A 19,631-nucleotide genomic window follows, 5' to 3' on the forward strand; every position below is an offset into this window, starting at 1 on the left:
TTAATCAAAAACAGATTTTAAGGCTTAGGTCACCATTTATATCGACCTTGACTTTGACCACTGACCTCAAAATCTATTGTTAACATTTATCTGCTGGTCATAACTAACCTGCCTACCAAGTTGGAAGTAATTTAGCCCAAACAATCTACAGTTATTGATCGAAAACTGATTTTCATGTTAAGGCCAACCACAAAACGACCTAGACCTTTGACTTACTGACTTTAAATTCTTACTGTTTATCTGCTTGTCATGACCAACCATCATACCAAGCTTGAGGTCCCTTGGCCAAGCATTCTTCAGTTATCAATTTAAAATGGATTTTCAGCTCAATGTCAGGATGACTTAACCTCAAAATCAATAGCGTTCATCTGTTGGTCATAACCAACCTGCCTACCAAGTTTGAGGTCTCTGGGCCAAATCGATCTTCAGTTACTGATTGGTAACCACGGGTACAGACAGACAGTCATATTACTATATGCCACCCTAAAGGCGCATAATAACCTGCCACAAATGTGCACACACATTGCTCATATAGTGTTGATTCAAATTTAAAACTTGACTAGACTAGGGTCATTACCATACATCTGATGCTAAATCTAACTGTAGAATGCATATTATCATCACTCTGGCGTACAACAATGGGCTAGGATCTGATAGCCATTTTTCAGCTTCCGAATTCCTCTATTGACGTTCTAATTGCGATGAAATGTGACCTGTAAAGGGCGCTACAGGTACGTTTAGCTATTTTCAAATAAAACATGCTAATAAAACTTTTACCTGGATACAGAAAACCTGCTATACACATACCTTTCTCTCAACCATGTTTGGTAACCACCAACCAAACTCACATGCGCCAAAGCCGAGAATTGAATGTCGCCTTTGTGAGAAGCAAGTGCACTTAACAGACAACCAATCGAAAATTGTAGAAATACATAAAAATAATTTAAAATGGAAGGAGAGAATAACTTCATTCATTTCCGGAATAACTATTCTTCAAGAAAGAAATGTGAGGAATGGAAAATTGATGGAAGGACATTTTCAACAATTTATTTCTGAACAATACAATTTATTTCAAATCCTGATTATCTTTTCCTGAAAATGAAATAAAAAGTCAGATTTATTTGCAATTTAATGCAACATACAAATTTTATCATCATAATTATAAAGAATTGTTATGAAAATTGCATTAAAATAACAAATCAATTTGAAGCCATACAGTTTATTTCAAACTAGTTGTATTTGCTTCGGAATAATTGATTTTACTACGGTTTTGGGATGAATACTGTCATACAACCATTGTGGTCCCATAATGCATTATTGTGTGTGTGTTTTTTTCATCGAAATATGTTACAGTAAATGACACATTATAATTTTAATAAATAAAAGTACTAGTAAAATTTTTAACTTAAGGTTAAGGTGAGAGATTTCAACATACAGCTATACACTATTGAACGGAGAAAAATAACTGCATACCTTTTCATGTTTTTCTGTTGACCAGATTTCTTTTTATTGCCCCCTAAACCAAGCTCCTTCCTCTCCTTATAGGATGGCCTTAAAATAAGAAAATATTTATCAGTACCATGTGCTTCAAATATGAATATTGAAGCATACTATACAACATGTTTTTTTAAGTAATACATACTATATTTTACAAACAATAATAATTTAAGCATACATATATATTTGACAAATATCTATCTTGACTTTTTTCCTGATACTAATACAAAAGTGATATATATCTTAGAATCTTAAATGAGTTGCTGTTTCTAGGAAAAGTTATAAAGAGTGCCAGTCGTGTGGTCTATATCTTTACCCCAACAAGGTTTATAAAATGTTGGTTTGAAATGGCACCTTATGTAAGATTCTTTTTATCATATGACAAAGTTGTTGCAAAAATGAAGATTCTATTTAGTTTTCTGTAAAAAGTTTAATGCTAATTTATTACAGCAAAATGATGTCAATGTCCCAAGTAAACTTACACTAATGTTAAAGTAAATGTAATATAATAAAATATGTAATGGTTGTATTACAATTGAAACCAGAAAACGTCAGTGAGTATGCATGTGGATGCCAACTTTTGAGTTCATTACTGTCTTGTTTGTTAAAAAGGGGCATAACTCAATGATTATTCAAGCCAGAGTAATGGGCCTTGCCTCGTGTGTTCATACAGTCTTTAGCAGTTTTTTTTTATTTCTGTCTTAAGTTGAAGTTTAGTTTGAAAAGCAAACTAAAAAGATAAAATACAACAACAAAAAATCCCCAGTAAAAGCCAAATGTATTTCTTTGTTTGTTTATTCTCATTTTAATACTCATTTCATTTTTCAGCCATTACAATGAACAGTGACCCTAATAAAAATGCATTAATACCTTCATGCTTCACACTATGGCATAAAACCATTTAGCAGGCTTTATAATTATTGTTGCCTGTATAAGAAAGACCCGGGTACACAAGTACTTTAGCCATACCCTGCTCTGTACTGCCTGACAGCAGTCCGGCCAGTGTTGGTCAGCTCCTTGTCAAACGCAGACTTCATCTTGTTCTTCTTCTTCTTTTTACTTGCATCTGTAATACATTACATAGTAATGTACAATTTGATGGCAAAGACACAGTTGACAGTTCCTGCCCCTTACAGCTACTGAAAAACTATAGCATCCAATTGGTTGATTGTTTAAAACTTTGTTCTAGTTAACAATTGTGATTTAAGAGATCATCGCTAACTTTTAACAAGAGGCCCAAAAGGGCCTATTCTCTACTGGCATGGCTTTTGTGGTCATATCAATCTACAGCATGTATGTATGGGTAAAAGGCAACAGACATATAGTTTATGTTTTGTGTTTGGGTTACCTGAAAACGTAGCACGTTCAACATCTGAGCCCAGAAAGTATTGTAAGCAGATTAGTTGCATGAACTATTTTAATATGTGCCAAGTAAAAGTCATCTGACAAAAAAAATGCTTTCAAAACTGTACTCATAGTAAAAATTTCTGTAGTTTTAAAAGTTAAAAAAAGTTGGTCAAAAGGTCAAAGTCAAGGGCATCCTAGGACAACATTGATCAATTTGAACAAACATTCACAATCAATTGTGCTGAGATGGATGCACGAACACACAAAAAGATTTTCAAACCTTTTCAGATTTATGTTTACCAAACCTGTGAACCCTGGGTGTGGCCAGTAATGACACCAGGTGCATAACTTAAACATTCACAACCAATTTTGTTAAGATGAATGCGCAAACTACAGAACTTAAAGCTAAAAAATGGCCTTTGGGCTTACAACAAGAACAAGGCAGAGTAATTCACAAAATCAACTGCAGAAGCAAAAAGCAAATTGTCTCTCAAAATCCTAGACTTGCAAATTGTCTCCCTTAACTCTAGACTTGAATTTACATGTACATGTAAACTTGGCTAAAAATAGAATTCACTCATGCAGACCTGGCTAAAAATAGAAAGCATTTTTTTAAAACTTTCATGGCCCATAATCTTGGCATTTATGGGCGGATCTGGCTGGTTTTCGAAAGGAACCGAGCTCTAATGGATATCTAGAAGACTGTATCGTGTTCACAACAAATTGTTTACAGACGCACGACCGCACGGACGCACGGATGCACATACTACGTACACATTACCATCGCATAAGCTCTTCTGGCCTTTGGCCAGTAGAGCTAAAAATGATTTATTTGATGATGTGGTCATTAATTTAAATAAATCAGCTATAGCTGTAATAGTTGTCTCAAATCTTGTTAGAAATACCATCGATCGCAAGTGAATTTATTTAACATCCAGAGCAGTACAGATATCAAAGTTAACAATGATGACTTTAACAAAGTTTTTAACTTTCACAATATTCTTAACAATCAGCTCAATGTTACTGTTCAGTCATTTTGGCACTACAAACATTAGCAATCGGTGAAACTACATAAGATATTTAAGGTACTTCCTTTTTAAAACCTTTAACACAACATACATATCAGTTTTTCATGGATGTACATGCAGGTACATATGACTTGATTGGTCAGACCAAGTAATTTAAAGGCAAAGATCTCTTTTATTACAAGGAATTTGGACAGTGTCTTGGACCAGCTGTATTTCAGCCATGACTGATTCAAGTATTTGAGGCCATGATAGTTAATGTAACCACGGTCTCAGCTTAGTGCCAGTGACTTTCAAACAAGTTAATCTATAAATAGATTTGACCAGGATTTCACGAAGTGTGCTGCAATTATGATCAGCAACTTGTGTATTTAATGTTGAGAACATAGATAAACGTTTCCATTAGATATAGAAGGAAAACTAATCTAAGGGATTTTTGCCTTTAAAGCTAAGAAAAGCCACATACTGTTGTTATTTAATGAAGAGTCAGTGATCCCCATCACTTTCTGCTGTCTGGCCGTCTTCTTCGCAAACTTGGCAGAATACTGTTGTGACTTCTGAATCTCAAAGAATGACCGGTCTTCTGGCTGAAAGGGGGGGAAAGGCAGGTATAGCATTTCTAAATGAAACTTATAAGAACTTGATTGAACTACATGGTTCCCCATGTTTAACTGTATGGTTCTCCATGTTTAACTGTACGGCTCCTCATCTTTTACTATATTGTTTCTCCTGTTTAACTATATGATTTCCCACCTTTAGCTACCTGGTTCCCCACCCTGTATGGAAAACTGTCAGATCAGACTTGGTGATAGTTTACATCAATTAAATGCGTTTTGCATGTTTACCTGATTTAAATTATAATACTTGTCGTTTAAAGCAATAACTATGTTTTTGCTAAATATAACTTTGTAACGCGAATATCAATCAATACTGTAAGGAAATTGTGCGCTCACAACAGCAATTTCATACTTGATTTTACCAAAACATACTTATACAATGATTTTACGTATATAACTTATTGCAGTTTTGCTTAAATTGGAGTCTCAAAATCTTAGGTTCTTCGACAAGGAATCCTTGGGATATCAACTCTTGACTTTGCATGTTACTTACTGTGTTAGGCTTATGCTTCAACTGATCTTTTGTAAGTTTTTTCTTCTTCATCTTGCTAGGCAGACTATCGAAATCACCCAGTCTCAATGCCTCTGGAATAATTCAAAGAAGCTATATTATCCTATATTTCATTATTAAAGTATATACTATAAAATTATATTATACTTTACAAACTATAAACTGACCCCCCAAAAAATCATTTATTTGTAAACCACAATACTTAAACACTCAAACTTTAAATAAACCTAGTTCATTAAAGCCCTTGACAAGTTGATGAGGTTTGGTTTAACCAAAATTTATTACACAGATCATAAACATTGAGAGAGTATCAAGGAATTAGACAGGTAAGGAACAGAACTAAGAATTAACCAGAATGGTTATAATGAGTCTCTTCTTTATGAAGTTTTTAATAGGTTACAAATACCATATGTATACTTAATCGTCTAATACCCTGAGAAAATTAATACAGTTTAAATCAAATGAGGTATAAGCTTGATAGTGGCTTGCATGCAAAACTTAAAGATGAAATAAAAAAGGGCCATAACTATAAACAATCAATACAAAGAAGAGTTACATAATTAAATTTCTTTATACTGCTGAGGATTATGATGAAGTTTAAGCTGAATGTGGTAACTGAGATTTGTGCATGATCGTGGATTTCAACCGAAACTCTTAACCAAGCTGCAACAAAATCGTAACATCTCAGCCATCTTTGGCAAACTCGTAAATATGCTTCAAGATATACAAATGTGATGAGGCCACAGGCTGTTAACTAAATAATCATTACGCTAAGTAGACCCATTGGATAACGTAATCAATGTATTGAAATGGGTGATTTTCCTGTCATATTTATACTCTGAACATGAATTCGACCAATATAGGTCCAGTGTAAAGTCGCTACTTCTCCTCCTTTAAACATTAAATATGTCCCTTGACGGTTGAAAATACGAAAAACCCATTTTCAATATGGTCGCCACCATGATGGACTATTTAAAAGAAAGGTATTGTTTCCGAAGTCACATCTGTTGGATAATGGCCGAGGTGTTCTGATTGGCCTCAACAGTGTTCCATGCGCAAGGATGACTGTAACATCCCTCTTTAACCTTCAAATCATCAAGATAAATTACCTTTCTCAGCCAACCTTTCCTTGTGGGACTGGAACCAGGTCCTCTTCCCCTGGTCGGGCTGGTTCTCATCCAGAATCCTAGTGGCCTTGTTCATCTGGTTCTCCGTGGCTCTCATCTCCCGCTCCTCATTTTCCGCTTGCTCTATCTCCACAATGTCCTTCTCCAGGGCAGAGATTCGCTCTCGGTACTTTGCTATCACATCTACCAAGGGAAATCATATTGTTTATACATGTTCAATAAATATCAGGTGTAAGAATCATAGTTTATAAGACTTTGAAGCAATCAATGATATAAATACAACAAATATGTATCACAATAATTTCATTTCAAGCCACCAGTACATCCATATGATATTATTTCATTTTTTATTTCAAAATACTTTGTTGCTTTTACCACCTTTAAGACTTACTTAAGTTGAAATGCATTGAAGAAGGGAGAGTTTAACTTCTTTTGGGTATGTTTAAGCTACATTCATTTATATAAAATTTTCAATATAACTACTAGTATTTATTTACTTAATGTTGTTTACCATGCCATGGATGTTATAACAACACTTTTGTAGATTAAATGAAATCAGACTGCGGCCTTACTTTCTGTGAGTACACTCAATTTGCCATATTGCACAGAAATTCTTATAATTACTAAACCATCTTCTATTTTATACAAAGGAAGAAAGGCTTGAACACTATGAGCCGACCTTGTGGCACTATACGAGTCTTCAGAGGGGTCTTGGCCTTCTTCACGACCTCCTTCAGTAACTTCCTCTCCTGCTCACCAACCAAGGATATGGACCTGTAACGAATGAATCAATCCTACTTCTAAAATCATTAAAAGAGTATTTGCCATTTTCTGATATAAAACAAAAAATAAACCTTATGTTAAAATTTAACATTAATTTTATATATATGGACTTTGTTTAATTTGTTCACTTGTCATAAAAAGAAAAACTCTCAGACACCAATATTCATCAACTTCCAACATGCCTTTAGACAGAAGCTAAAATGGCTATTTTAATGTTGTAACACGCTTACCTGCCACTTTTCCCAGCACGAGCCGTTCTCCCGACCCTGTGCACATAATGCTTCACAGTGTTCGGCATTGTAAAGTTGATAACCTGCATGATAAAACATTTCATATGATATTAAATCTTTAAAAAAATACAATTCCCACAAAGATAAAAGTCGATGTCTGATCCAATAATAAATAATAAGAATTTTATCATAAAATTAAGTGTTTATCCTAAAGGCAACATCATAATCTTTAATTGCATACATTATGATGTATAAACAGTAAAAAAAAACATGTTGCTATTAGATTCTTATTTTTTCGTTCATTGGTGATTTCATTCCCAAATTTGCAACATCCCTGGTATGGTTAAAATATAATAATTTGTGATCCTCACAGTTTTGATGCCGTCTATATCGAGACCCCTAGCTGCAAGATCTGTGGCCAACAAGATGTCTATCTCTGATTCCTTGAACCGTCTTAATGCATCCAAACGCTGTAACGGAATTTGCATAGTATGACTGTAGTGTCTTGATAATTATCACATACCTAATAAACTGAATGAAATAACTTTTGAAGTTCAGTGGTCAAGATATGCAGAAACTAACAAGCCATGCAATAGTAAAATGCTTCCCGCTTTTCGAAAATCCTTGATTTTATATAAGAGGGCTGGAAAAAAAAGACACTGCAAGCTCTTATTAAGGATTCAGGCTTATTCATCCTAAAGTCTTGTTTCTGATGACTAGATTTTGCTATGCCACATTTTTATGGCATTTACATTACTTTCAACTTCACCTTTACAAAATGAAAATCTTCAAGAATAAGTCTACCAAGTTTCATTTCAATATCTTGAATGAGTTTTGAGTAGCGACCAAAATTTTGCAAAATGACAACAACGAAACATACCTAATCTATGACATTACATTGATTTTTTTTTAAAGAAGCATACAAGCTAAAGTGGCTTACCTGGGCCTGTGAGAGGTTGCCATGGAGCTCCCCAACATTAATCCCCAATAGCCCCAGGACAAGGTGCATCCTGTGGGCCTGCTTCTTTGTCTGTATGAACACAATGCAGTGGTCTGGGAATGTACGGCTCAACAAAGCTGAAATAAGTCCTTGGTTATAAATGGGGTAAATCATCGCTTGGCTTCTTGGCTTAATTAACAAAGACAACACTTAATGAAAAAAAGCTCATCAATTACGTGAAATATTTTTTCTCATTGTAGGTGTAAAGCTTCTTAATTTATAGCTGATATTAAGCTGAAAGGTGGCATAGTCAGTGAAAATAAGTCATGTGACAGAAAAAGTGACATTTTCATTTCCGCAAGGTATGTTGTCTCTTCAGCTGGCAATCAAAGCTAGTTTTAAATATTTCTGAAAAGTTCTGCAAAGTTCATTAATCCTGTCACTTGGTTAAATTTTGATAGTTGTTGGAAATGTTAATCCCTCCGTAGGACTCATTTTTGCAGAAATCATTACAAATACAACAAACATGATTAGGGATGGCACAAAATAATTTAAAGAATAAGCCTTTCAAGTTATCTAAAGATTTCAACTATAAAGAATTGATGCATAATTTCTAAATCTCCACCGTACCTGCTACAATGGCTTCCCTATCTCCCTCTCTGTTGGCCCGTATCCTCACAAACTCCTGTCTCAGCCCCAGTGCCGTATCCGTATTCTCATTTATAAACACTTTCACAGGCTTGTCCAAGGAAACAGCCGCAAGATCCTTCACCTAGAACAAGAAAGGTCATTGTGTGTAAGACTATCTCTGTATTCTCATTTACTCTAAATTTGACCATACTTGGATGGAAAGTTTCTGCACCAAAGCAAATGCTCTACCACTATGCTATCAGGGTAGTCAACTTGTGACAATTAAGCTCATTTAAGCTGATTGTATGGCTATGGCAATGCTGATGATAGCAGGGTTATGATACATAATTTGCAACCTGCAAGCTAAAACACTTATACTATCAAGTACCTCTTCCGTCATGGTAGCAGAAAACAGCATGGTCTGTCGTGTACGGGCACAGAGTCGGATTACCTCCTTCATCTGCTCGGCGAAATACTCGTCCAACATCCTGCAATGTAATTATCAATCATTAATCAACGAATGTCATTAGAATGTATAGAGCTGTTAAATCATCCTTTCATTGTTTGTATGTATGAAATTTGGTTTACATAGAGGTAAGAAAATTTAAATCAGAATACCATTACTGCTTCCAACAAATGTGATGCTTTAGGTGATCAAAATTCATGTGATAAATAAAACATAACATGTGTTGTTTTTTCAGATAATACTTTAGGACAAAAGTTTTGCACAGGTTGTCAATATTGAAAGTCTAGGTACTAAGAGACATCCAATCATGAATAAATGGCAGCCCTAAATGGTAAAAGTATCCTCTCCTTAAGATAAAATTGTAGAAATTTTAATATCTTCATGTGTAGACATACTGCTCACAGATTAGAGGCTGTTATTTGTTAAAATTGTATTCTGTAGATGTGTTACAAAGGGTAACGTAAAACAACTGTTGGTAGACAATTTGGCAGTTCCTAGTGGAAGCATTGACTGAACAATCATCAAGGTAGGTAAATGTCCACAGACACCACATAAAATGTCTCTGACCATAATGTGGCAAGTTAGAAACATTTTGATGCATCAATGTTCAAAACATTTGACCACGTTCGAGGCAGTATGTACATATTGAGTAAAAATGTGTTCTAAATCATACTCTTAACTTTGCAAATATGACTATAAAATGTCATTTGAACACCAACAGAGGATATTTTTGTAAAAACATTACACTATGGCCCTTATTTAGTTTTTGGATACAATAAAACCATTATGTCCGGCCAAAAAAACTAAGAAAGGAAAATGGTATGTTTTTTATTGTTGTAAAGAAACAGCATCATTTTGATTGGTATAATTTGTGGTTACCATAAATTATATTGAATTAAACAATATGGGCCTTGATCCTAAAAACTAAAATAATTTAAAAAATTTTACTTTAATAGCTCTGGCTGCCATGTTGTGCAGTGGACCGAAATGATTTGGGCAATTTGAGTAAAGGAGCACCAAACAAACATTTCTGTCAAGTTTTATCGAAAAAAGGTCATCGGTTTCGACGACAAGTCGTATAAAGTTTGTGTTTTTTTTTAGCTCTGGCAGCCATGGTGTGCAGTGGACTGGAACCATTTAACAAATTTTGGTTAATGACCATCCAAGGAACATTTCTGTTAAGTTTCATCAAAATCTGATCATCGGTTTCTGAGAAGATGTTCTTTAAAGGTTTTTCTATTTTTTTTGCCCTGGCAGCCATGTTGTGCAGCGGACCGGAACCATTTGAGCAATTTTGGTTAAGGACCACCCAAGGAACAATTCTGTCAAGTTTCATCAAAATCTGCCTATCCGTTTCAGAGGAGATGTCGTTTAAAGATTTTGCTATTTTTAGCTGTGGCGGCCATATTGTGCAATGGACCAGAACCATTTGAGCAATTTTAATAAAGGACCACCCAATGAACATTACTGTCAAGTTTCATCAAAATCTGCCGAACCGTTTCAGAGGAGATGTTGTTTAAAGATTTTGCTATTTTTAGCTCTGGCGGCCATATTGTGCAATGGACCAGAACCATTTGAGCAATTTTGGTAAAGGACCATCCAAGGAACATTTCTATTAAGTTTCATCAAAATCTGATCATCGGTTTCTGAGAAGATGTTCTTTAAAGGTTTTTCTATTTTTTTGCCCTGGCAGCCATGTTGTGCAGCGGACCGGAACCATTTGAGCAATTTTGGTTAAGGACCACCCAAGGAACAATTCTGTCAAGTTTCATCAAAATCTGCCTATCCGTTTCAGAGGAGATGTCGTTTAAAGATTTTGCTATTTTTAGCTGTGGCGGCCATATTGTGCAATGGACCAGAACCATTTGAGCAATTTTAATAAAGGACCACCCAAGGAACATTACTGTCAAGTTTCATCAAAATCTGCCAAACCGTTTCAGAGGAGATGTCGTTTAAAGATTTTGCTATTTTTAGCTCTGGCGGCCATATTGTGCAATGGACCGGAACCATTTGAGCAATTTTGGTAAAGGACCACCAAAGGAACATTCCTGTGAAGTTTTGTCAAAATCCGCTTATCAGTTTCAGAGAAGATGTCGTTTAAAGTAAAAGTTTACGCACGCACGCACGCACGCACGCACGCACGCACGCACGCACGCACGCACGCACGCACGCACTCACGACGGACAATCTGTGACGACATAAGCTCCATGGCCTTCGGCCAGTGGAGCTAAAAAGTTCTTTAATTCATGATAAGCCAATCAAATGAAGGCATCAGTACAAACCTGTCTGCCTCATCCAGCACAAGTATCTCCACACTGTTGAGGTTGAAACTGGGTGAGTTGTGTAGATGGTCAATCAGACGACCTGGGGTCGCTATCACAATGTCAGGGCCAAGTCTCAGGGCAGCCTCTTGCGCTTTCAAGTCAAGGCCACCTGAAATTGTTTAAGAAAACTAGCATAAGAAAAAAGACCTTAAAAATTGATTTAATCAAGGATTGAATTTCATTTTGATTGAGTTCATGGTGTCAACATGGTACAGATCAATGTAGGTGTTAACGTTATTCTGAATTCGAGAATGTGATCTGGCATTGTAAGCAAAGGTGGATAGTAACATAATGTCCTTAGATTATTCTTGAATATTCACATTATATTTTCTGCAAGATTGATGGTTGGAATACATGCAAAAGAATGATTTCTTTTTCTTGTGTGGAAAGAAATCTTGCTGAGATAATTATATAGTGAATTACTGTAAAAATCAGAATTTTCAATGTTAATTTCAACAGTAGTATTTCTAATCAAATGCAAAATGACCTACAGAACAATAGCACAAAAAGTCTAAGGCAATGTTAAATTTTAATTAAAAATTCCTTTGTAAACATGCCTTCAACTAGATACTTTTAGGAATTATTTTGGTGACAGGCCAGTTAGCATTTCCATTATACAGTATAGCCTTATTACACAATTCAATTAAGGAATGAATCCATGATTAATGTCATTATCAGGGTATGAAGTTGGAATGGTTAAAGTGTTTGGACTCTTCCCTAACTGCATTCATATCCCAAATAATGACATCAATCAATGACTCCAATAATTATTATTTCTAAGAACGATCCAACCGTAACCAAAAACAGTTTATCATATGATGTCACAATAACACGAGAAATAACTAACCACTTCAAATCACTTTTATATGTAAATTTGAAACACTAATGAGAATACATTTGACAATTGATTTCCATTTCCTAAATTATCACTTTCTAACATGTGTATACAAGTTTTCATGGCCTGCTGACACAATACAAACAAGAGATGTTTGTCAAACATTATGCCCCCTGAGCGCCAAGTTGCCAGAAATATTTGGACAATTGAATGAAATATGCATGGACTGAAATGACAGCTGATTTGTCATTGGATGCATATGAGGCAGGTCATCTACTGGTCATACCTAATCTTCATGTCAAGTTTGATGACCATAGGTCCGGGAATTGTTGAGTTATCACTCGGACAAGCTTTGGTCTTCCAACAGACCGACCGACATGTGCAAAGCAATTATATAACCCCTCTGCTTCGAAGGGGGGCATAATTAAACTAGATGTTCACTGAAAACTGATACTTCAACTCATGCATTTAGTGACATATAAATTTCTACTGTCTACTATATAAGACAAATATCAGAACAATACTCTTACTTTAAAACTTTACTGAAGAAAATATATCCTTGATGATCATCTATCTTAGTTTGAAACAAACATGGCACTTAGTGGATAGAGGAGCTTGAGGCAAATTTTCTCCAAAATTGCATAAGATGCACTTTACTTATGATAACTTAAGAAGGCAAATAAATGCCCAACTAAAATAGTAACATAAAAGAAAATCATTTCTATACAAACATTTATACATCAATCCCAATCATCTGTGCATGCATTAAAAAAATATGGACAATCAGAAAACCTTTTTTCAGCTTACAGTCACACTGACCTTGACCTTTGACCCACTGACCTCAAAATCAATAGGGTTCATCTGCTGGTCATGACCAATAAGCCTACCTAGTATGAGGTCCCTGGGTCAAAGCGTTCTCAAGTTATTGATCGGAAACCGTTTTTCATGTTAAGGTCACACTGACCTTGACCTTTGACCCACTGACCTCAAAATCAATAGGGTTCATCTGCTGGTCATGACCAATACACCTACCAAGTATGAGGTCCCTGGGTCAAAGCGTTCTCAAGTTATTGATCGGAAACCGTTTTTCATGTAAAGGTCACACTGACCTTGACCTTTGACCCACTGACCTCAAAATCAATAGGGTTCATCTGCTGGTGATGACCAATACACATACCAAGTATGAGGTCCCTCGGTCAAAGCGTTCTCAAGTTATTGATCGGAAACCATTTGGTATTCCGACCGACCGACAGACAGACCGACCGACCGACCGACCGACCGACCGACCGACATGTGCAAAACAATATACCCCACTTTTTTCAAAAGGGGGCATAACAATGACAAGATCAACGATTTTCAAATTACATGTACATTAATAAGCAATGATTCCAGATCCGAACATATCCGAATGTTGTGTTCATTGGAAAATATTCGCAATTGCTGAAAGACAATTCATTTAAGGAATGGAAGTTGAGGTGTAAATATTCAGTTTAATTCCTGTCTTAATGTAATAAACACTGAGGTAGATGAAACATAAACTATTCACTTATCAAGGGTTTAAACACTATGACATACCTGCTGCCAGTGTGATCTGTATGTTTGTGTAGTTAGCCAGCTGCTTGGCGACAGCATGAACCTGTACTGCCAGTTCACGAGTTGGTACAACAACAAGAACCCGGGTCACCGAGGTTTCCTTTGGCTTGTACAGCAAACGCTCCAGAATGGGTAACATGAAGGCAGCTGTCTTACCTGCATGTGGATAGAAAACATTATTTACATGTAGTTAACACTTATTCAGTTCAGCTTAGATTTTAAAACAGCTACATGTATAATAGGGTTATTGGTACTGGCTACCCTATGTAGATCCAGGAGGTTAAATTTGACTAGGGTGAAGCACTAGCCGAGTGCAAAAATCCATGAGGTGAATTTGATCTACAAGATCAAAATGCAGTGTAAATTACCTTTTTTGGTATGTATTCATTTTTGGATAGAATCATTAAGATGACTCGTCTCAACAAATTACTTTACATTTAAATGATAGACTTTTTCATTTTATGACAAGATTTTAACTTGTGTAATAAAATAAAATTTGAGCAAGAACATTATCTGTGAGACCACCAGGCCAGTGCAAACAAATATTTCTTTAAGGGCTTTTTCTACATACCAGACCCAGTGACGGCACATGCACAAATATCCCGGCCCAGCAGAGCTATGGGGATCGTCGCTGACTGTATAGGGGTGGGCTGCTCGAAGTTTAACAGACCCAGAGCCTGTGGATTGAAAGGAAACATACAGTATAAAAAGACAACAACAGTTGGATGCCTGTAGTGATAACAGGAACAAACCAGTGCCACTTCGATGATCTCACAATAATCTATTACAAAATTGTGTTTTATCATATTTTGTCTTAAAGATTATACCTATGTCAAAAATAACAAATTATGGAATACTAAACAAAGGAATTTGATTTATTTGACAATTATAAAACACACTAGACCATTAATACTGCCAAACAATAATTTCTTTAAATGCATACATAGTATTGTTTATATCGTATTAATTTCTTTTAATGTAAAATTAATGTTATACATGTCGTACCTTCATTAGAGGCCTTGAGATGTTCATATCGCTGAAGGAAGAGTTTCTGTCGTAAGTGTCAATCCGCTCAGAAAACTGAATCTTTTCCCCTACCTGATATAATATTGATTACAATAACAATCATGATGAGGATTTTCTGTCGTAAGTGTCAATCCGCTCAGAAAACTGAATCTTTTCCCCTACCTGATACAATATTGATTACAATAACAATCATGATGAGGATTTTCTGTCGTTAGTGTCAATCCGCTCAGAAAACTGAATCTTTTCCCCTACCTGATACAATATTGATTACAATAACCATCATGATGAGGATTTTCTGTCGTAAGTGTCAATCCGCTCAGAAAACTGAATCTTTTCCCCTACCTGATACAATATTGATAACAATAACAATCATGATGAGGATTTAACACATTAATACAAACAACTACTGTGAGTGAACACATATTAATGTCATACTATGCATACAAAGTATTGCAAAGTATGGAATCTTCTCTCTATCTAAATATGCTACGCGTGAACATTTTTCTCTATAGATATATAGGTTATGTTAATTTATAGAACAACATATGGATGACAGATTGCCCTGAATGATTGGGCTGGTATAAAGGTATTTGCCTTAGCTGCTTCAGCGTGTGATTGTCAGCAATCTTTGTGGAAATGCTGAACACAGTCATGCTTTTTTTGAAGCACAATTATTCATGATAATAACCCTTCACATGTTGGAAACAGATTAAACTTCAGAAATGAGTTGAAAATTCTTCAAAGAAATGTTGTATACACGGTAATATATATATTTCTGTATTTGTTCACCTGTTCCTCATCCGAGTCTGGCTCCCCTTTCCTCTTTCTCTTCTTTTTCTTCTTCTTCTCTTTTGTCCTCAAAGTGTCTGTTTAAAGAACAACATCTTTAAGTTGATTTTTATTGGTTTTGTTTAATGATTCCCAAAGTTTCCATCTTATTATCTTTATTTGTTCATTAGAAAAGGTCATATTACATTCGATGCAGAAACATCGAATGTCGTTACATTTTTCTGAGAAAATAATCATGATATCGTGTGCATCATTATCATCAATTGACAATGATAATATAATATTGATCATTGATTCCATCATAAGTAAGGCTACATGTCGTAAGAATGATGTTTCATTCACATTCTGCCGCGAAAGCATAGTGATAGAGCATTGGCTTCAGAAAGCCCTGGGTTCAAACCCTGCCTGCATCATACCGACAGAAGTTAAAATATGGTACTCCCTTATCTGGTGCTGAGTACTGGTTTCATCCAAGGAAACTTGTCTCAGCGCTTTAAAATGGTTAGCTTAAGAACCAAGAGGTCAATTTAAAAAGAATAGGGTATCGCATCCACATCTCCTTGTATCTCACTCTATTTCTTTAACTCTTCTGATATGTTGAAGTGACTGAAGATTGTTGTCATTTCTAACTCATGTCACTTGGGGCATTTAAATACACTTTAAGTCATGATTGTTTCATGGCACAGTCAAGCTATTATGCAGTGAATGGGCTTTTATAAACTCTTTACAATCAAACATTATTCACAATCTGTTGTTACATGTACTGCATAGTACTACACAAGGATAATTTATACCTGCTACAAATTCTCCATCTGAAGAGTCAACATCTTGCTCCAGCTCTTCATCTGGATTGTCTCCCTTTGTTTCCTCCTCACTGTCTTCCTGTATATCATCTCCATTCTGTAAACAAAGGATATTATTACAAGAGTGGTCATTCAAAACAACTGATAACAAGAGCATCATGGAGGGAAGGCCAAAACTTGTCTGTTCTTGCTTGTTTAGTCAAACAAGGGGCATAACTATTGTTATAAGAGCAAAAATTATGCGCCTTTCTAGATATGAGCTTATTGTCTCTGGCAACATGTGTTTTATTGAAAAACAGACAAGCTAAAAATGAGCCATGGCATTTAAACACTATGAATGCATAAAAATTACAGGACTAAGTTTGTTAAAGGTTTATAAGTTGCCCATGAAAATTTAGACACAAAATGACTTGAATACCTGTAATTTTCTCCTCTTTCTTGCAGCTTCAATCTTCTCATCCAGTGTGAAGGTAGGATCGGCTTTCTTGGCAAACTTTAATTTTATGCTTTTAAATCCTTTGAAGGGATCCTCCTGTGTATTTCAAACAGAGTGGATTAAAATGATGACAGTTTCAAAAGAAAACTCCTTTCTAATTAGATATCTAAACAGCTAACAACTCAGGTAAATTCGTAACACTTGTTTTAGCATGTATATAAATATAATTAATACCTTCATCAAAAAAGTATGTACAGTGTCCACTATTTTTTTGAAAGGCCCTTAAATCAAGAATACTATGAAGAAGAACTATGTGGAGATGCTTTGTTAGAATCATTTATAAAACCTATTTGTATTAAAAGTATCGGTATGCAGCAGTATTTTTTGGTAAAAACACATTTGGTTTGCATGTGTACAAGTATCATCAAGTAATTATAGTACATGTACCTGTTTATACTGTTCTTGTAATATAATTGATAAATTCACTCAAATTACCTGATCTGCAAATGAAAATGCGTTGTTAAAATCTGTTTTCATCTTCTTTTTCTTCTTCTTCTCTTTTTGCACCTAAAATGAAAAGTTTGGTTATACCATTTCAGGGGTTATCCCAAAATGCCCAAATATTCTCAAATTTCTGATGTCAGATTGATATAACAAAATATTGAATTCTTGTTTCGGAACAATCATGAAGTTTTTAAGTTGAAATAGGTAAATTATTTCAACTATAAACATTTTAATATCAGGTCCAGCAAAAAGGCTTAAGGCTTAAAATACACATTGTCTGATAGCAAATCTAGCTAGACAGATTGGATGTTTAAATTCATTTATTTTAAAAAATGTTTGCCTTGCATTGCATTATACTTAAGGTTAGTTTTGGAAAAGATACAGATTTTGTTATAAAAAATCACCTTTTTAAACATTCCTTTATTGTTTTCACTATGTAGTTAAAACTCATAACAGGAAAGCACTTACTAGCACCTGTCAACTTTGCCTTATATTTTCAATGTTGTTGTTTTTTCCAGAAGAAACATTTAGCCAAGGTCAATTAGCTGTCTGATATTAATTTAAACTTTAAATTAGCTTCTATATCATGCAAATCAGGACAAATTAAAATCACATTGAGTATGCCGGATGGAGAAAAAACGAAGAAACATTTGTCTTGTTTACCAAAGTGCAACAAACTGCAAGATTTAGCTCACTTAGAATAGATGTAATACGATGAAACATTAGCAGAGAAAAACACTTAAAGACATCCGCAACTTTTGCCTCAAAGGGCCAAGCAGCTCATAAAATTAAAGTTTAAACTGAATCTTTGTCTTTATATTAAAAACGGTTTAAGATACATCAAATTTCTTTAAAAATGTATATGCATTTTATTATTTGCCATCAATGAATACTTTCTAATGTTGCATACACCTTGCAGTCATAACATTTAAACTTAAAGCTACATCAGTATCCAAACGCCGTATGCGATAATGTTTAACTATTTATCTTCTTTTATATAAAGTTTTTTCAGAATAGTATGGTTTTATTCATTCATTTTAAACTTTTCAGAATACTACAGTACAGGTGTCATTTCAAATGTTTTATTTGATATCAGAGGGTATTCAACACATGATAATTGTGTTTTCAGCTGATTATTTTGGATGTTACATACATTTCAGTAGCTCTGCACATGTATTTTGAAAAGAGGCTAAATGTTGTTAAATCCATGTGTTTGCTTTGTCAATGTTTTCTGGGTGCCCAAGAACTCATATCCGCAGCCTGTTGATTATGCACCAGTCAATTGAAACCACGGCCCCCCCAGGTCCAGGGAATAGCCAGGACTTTGACTTTCGGTCCAGCCAACCCCGGGTAAAATCCCCGCCCTGTGGGGACGAACTGATGGTTAAACCCCGGCCAAATGCCCCGCAGCCCAGAGACTCTTTAAAAGGCCCAATCTCCGCTAAATTGGCGCTATGACAAAACCACCGCGGTCACCCGGCCCTGCGGGGGCACCTGGAAAGTAAAAACACGGCCCTTTTCCCCGGCTATCCCTGGACCGCGGGGGGGGGGGGGGGGGGGGGGGGCGTGGTTACAATTGACTGGTGCATTATTTTACATACTATGACATGAATTCAATCTTTTATTTAACCAGTGGCAGGCTTGCAGAGGCTTAAACCTATGATAAAACGACTTGTTATACCTTAAACAGTGATATAATGTTTCAAATATGTTTCAGAAAGTTTCAAACACCAAATCGAGAAAACGCATGGGATGCTAAAAATGTAAACAAACCCTCAGCGGCAAGTTTTTGATAACGATCGCTGCAAACTGTCAACAAGCCAAACCCAAATACAAAAAATAAATATATTTTCCCACCTCTTCCTCACTGTCAGAACTTTCTGAAGCAACTTTAACTTCATCATTTTCGCTAATTGTTCCAATGAGTCCCAAATCTATGTAGGCTGACATTTTGAATGCTAGCTCTGGTTTAAAAATGTTCGAATTTATTTTCAATTTTATAAAATCTTCTCCTCACGAGAACTATATAAACAAATGCATTGTCTTATTATTTGAAAGGATAGATTAATTATTTGCATAGAATTTTTGGCTACCTATTTTTTCTCATCTTTTCTAATTCGAAGACACGGTTTATCTTGTCCGAAACTA

The 19,631-nt window shown here is 35.3% G+C and overlaps 1 protein-coding gene across 1 annotated transcript; it reads right to left on the reverse strand.

The window, feature by feature from the left end:
* Positions 1–1,031: 1,031 nt before the first annotated feature.
* On the reverse strand, positions 1,032–19,439 carry LOC128245149 (probable ATP-dependent RNA helicase DDX27). The gene is made up of 21 exons (XM_052963395.1): positions 19,341–19,439; positions 17,475–17,546; positions 16,962–17,075; positions 16,535–16,640; positions 15,741–15,817; positions 14,931–15,023; positions 14,497–14,602; positions 13,908–14,081; positions 11,456–11,606; positions 9,096–9,195; positions 8,708–8,849; positions 8,078–8,214; positions 7,509–7,607; positions 7,138–7,220; positions 6,804–6,898; positions 6,107–6,307; positions 4,980–5,071; positions 4,336–4,456; positions 2,467–2,563; positions 1,474–1,551; positions 1,032–1,092 (listed from the first exon to the last, which is right to left on the reverse strand). The coding sequence occupies exons 1-21, from the start codon at positions 19,431–19,433 to the stop codon at positions 1,083–1,085; spliced, it is 2,241 nt and encodes a 746-aa protein (XP_052819355.1). The 5' UTR covers positions 19,434–19,439; the 3' UTR covers positions 1,032–1,082.
* Positions 19,440–19,631: the final 192 nt, after the last annotated feature.

Source organism: Mya arenaria, chromosome 8 (genome assembly GCF_026914265.1).
Source record: "Mya arenaria isolate MELC-2E11 chromosome 8, ASM2691426v1".
NCBI classification, from domain to species: domain Eukaryota; kingdom Metazoa; phylum Mollusca; class Bivalvia; order Myida; family Myidae; genus Mya; species Mya arenaria.

What these genes read in the sequence shown, in the direction of transcription:
- LOC128245149 (XM_052963395.1), bottom strand. Translation starts at nt 19,433, where the DNA reads ATGTCAGCCTACATAGATTTGGGACTCATTGGAACAATTAGCGAAAAT. An exon ending in ACAGATCACACTGGCAGCAG is followed by an intron (nt 11,607 to 13,907) that starts GTATGTCATAGT and finishes AAACAATTTCAG; the next exon opens with GTGGCCTTGACTTGAAAGCG. An exon ending in CTGCTACCATGACGGAAGAG is followed by an intron (nt 8,850 to 9,095) that starts GTACTTGATAGT and finishes TTCTTGTTCTAG; the next exon opens with GTGAAGGATCTTGCGGCTGT.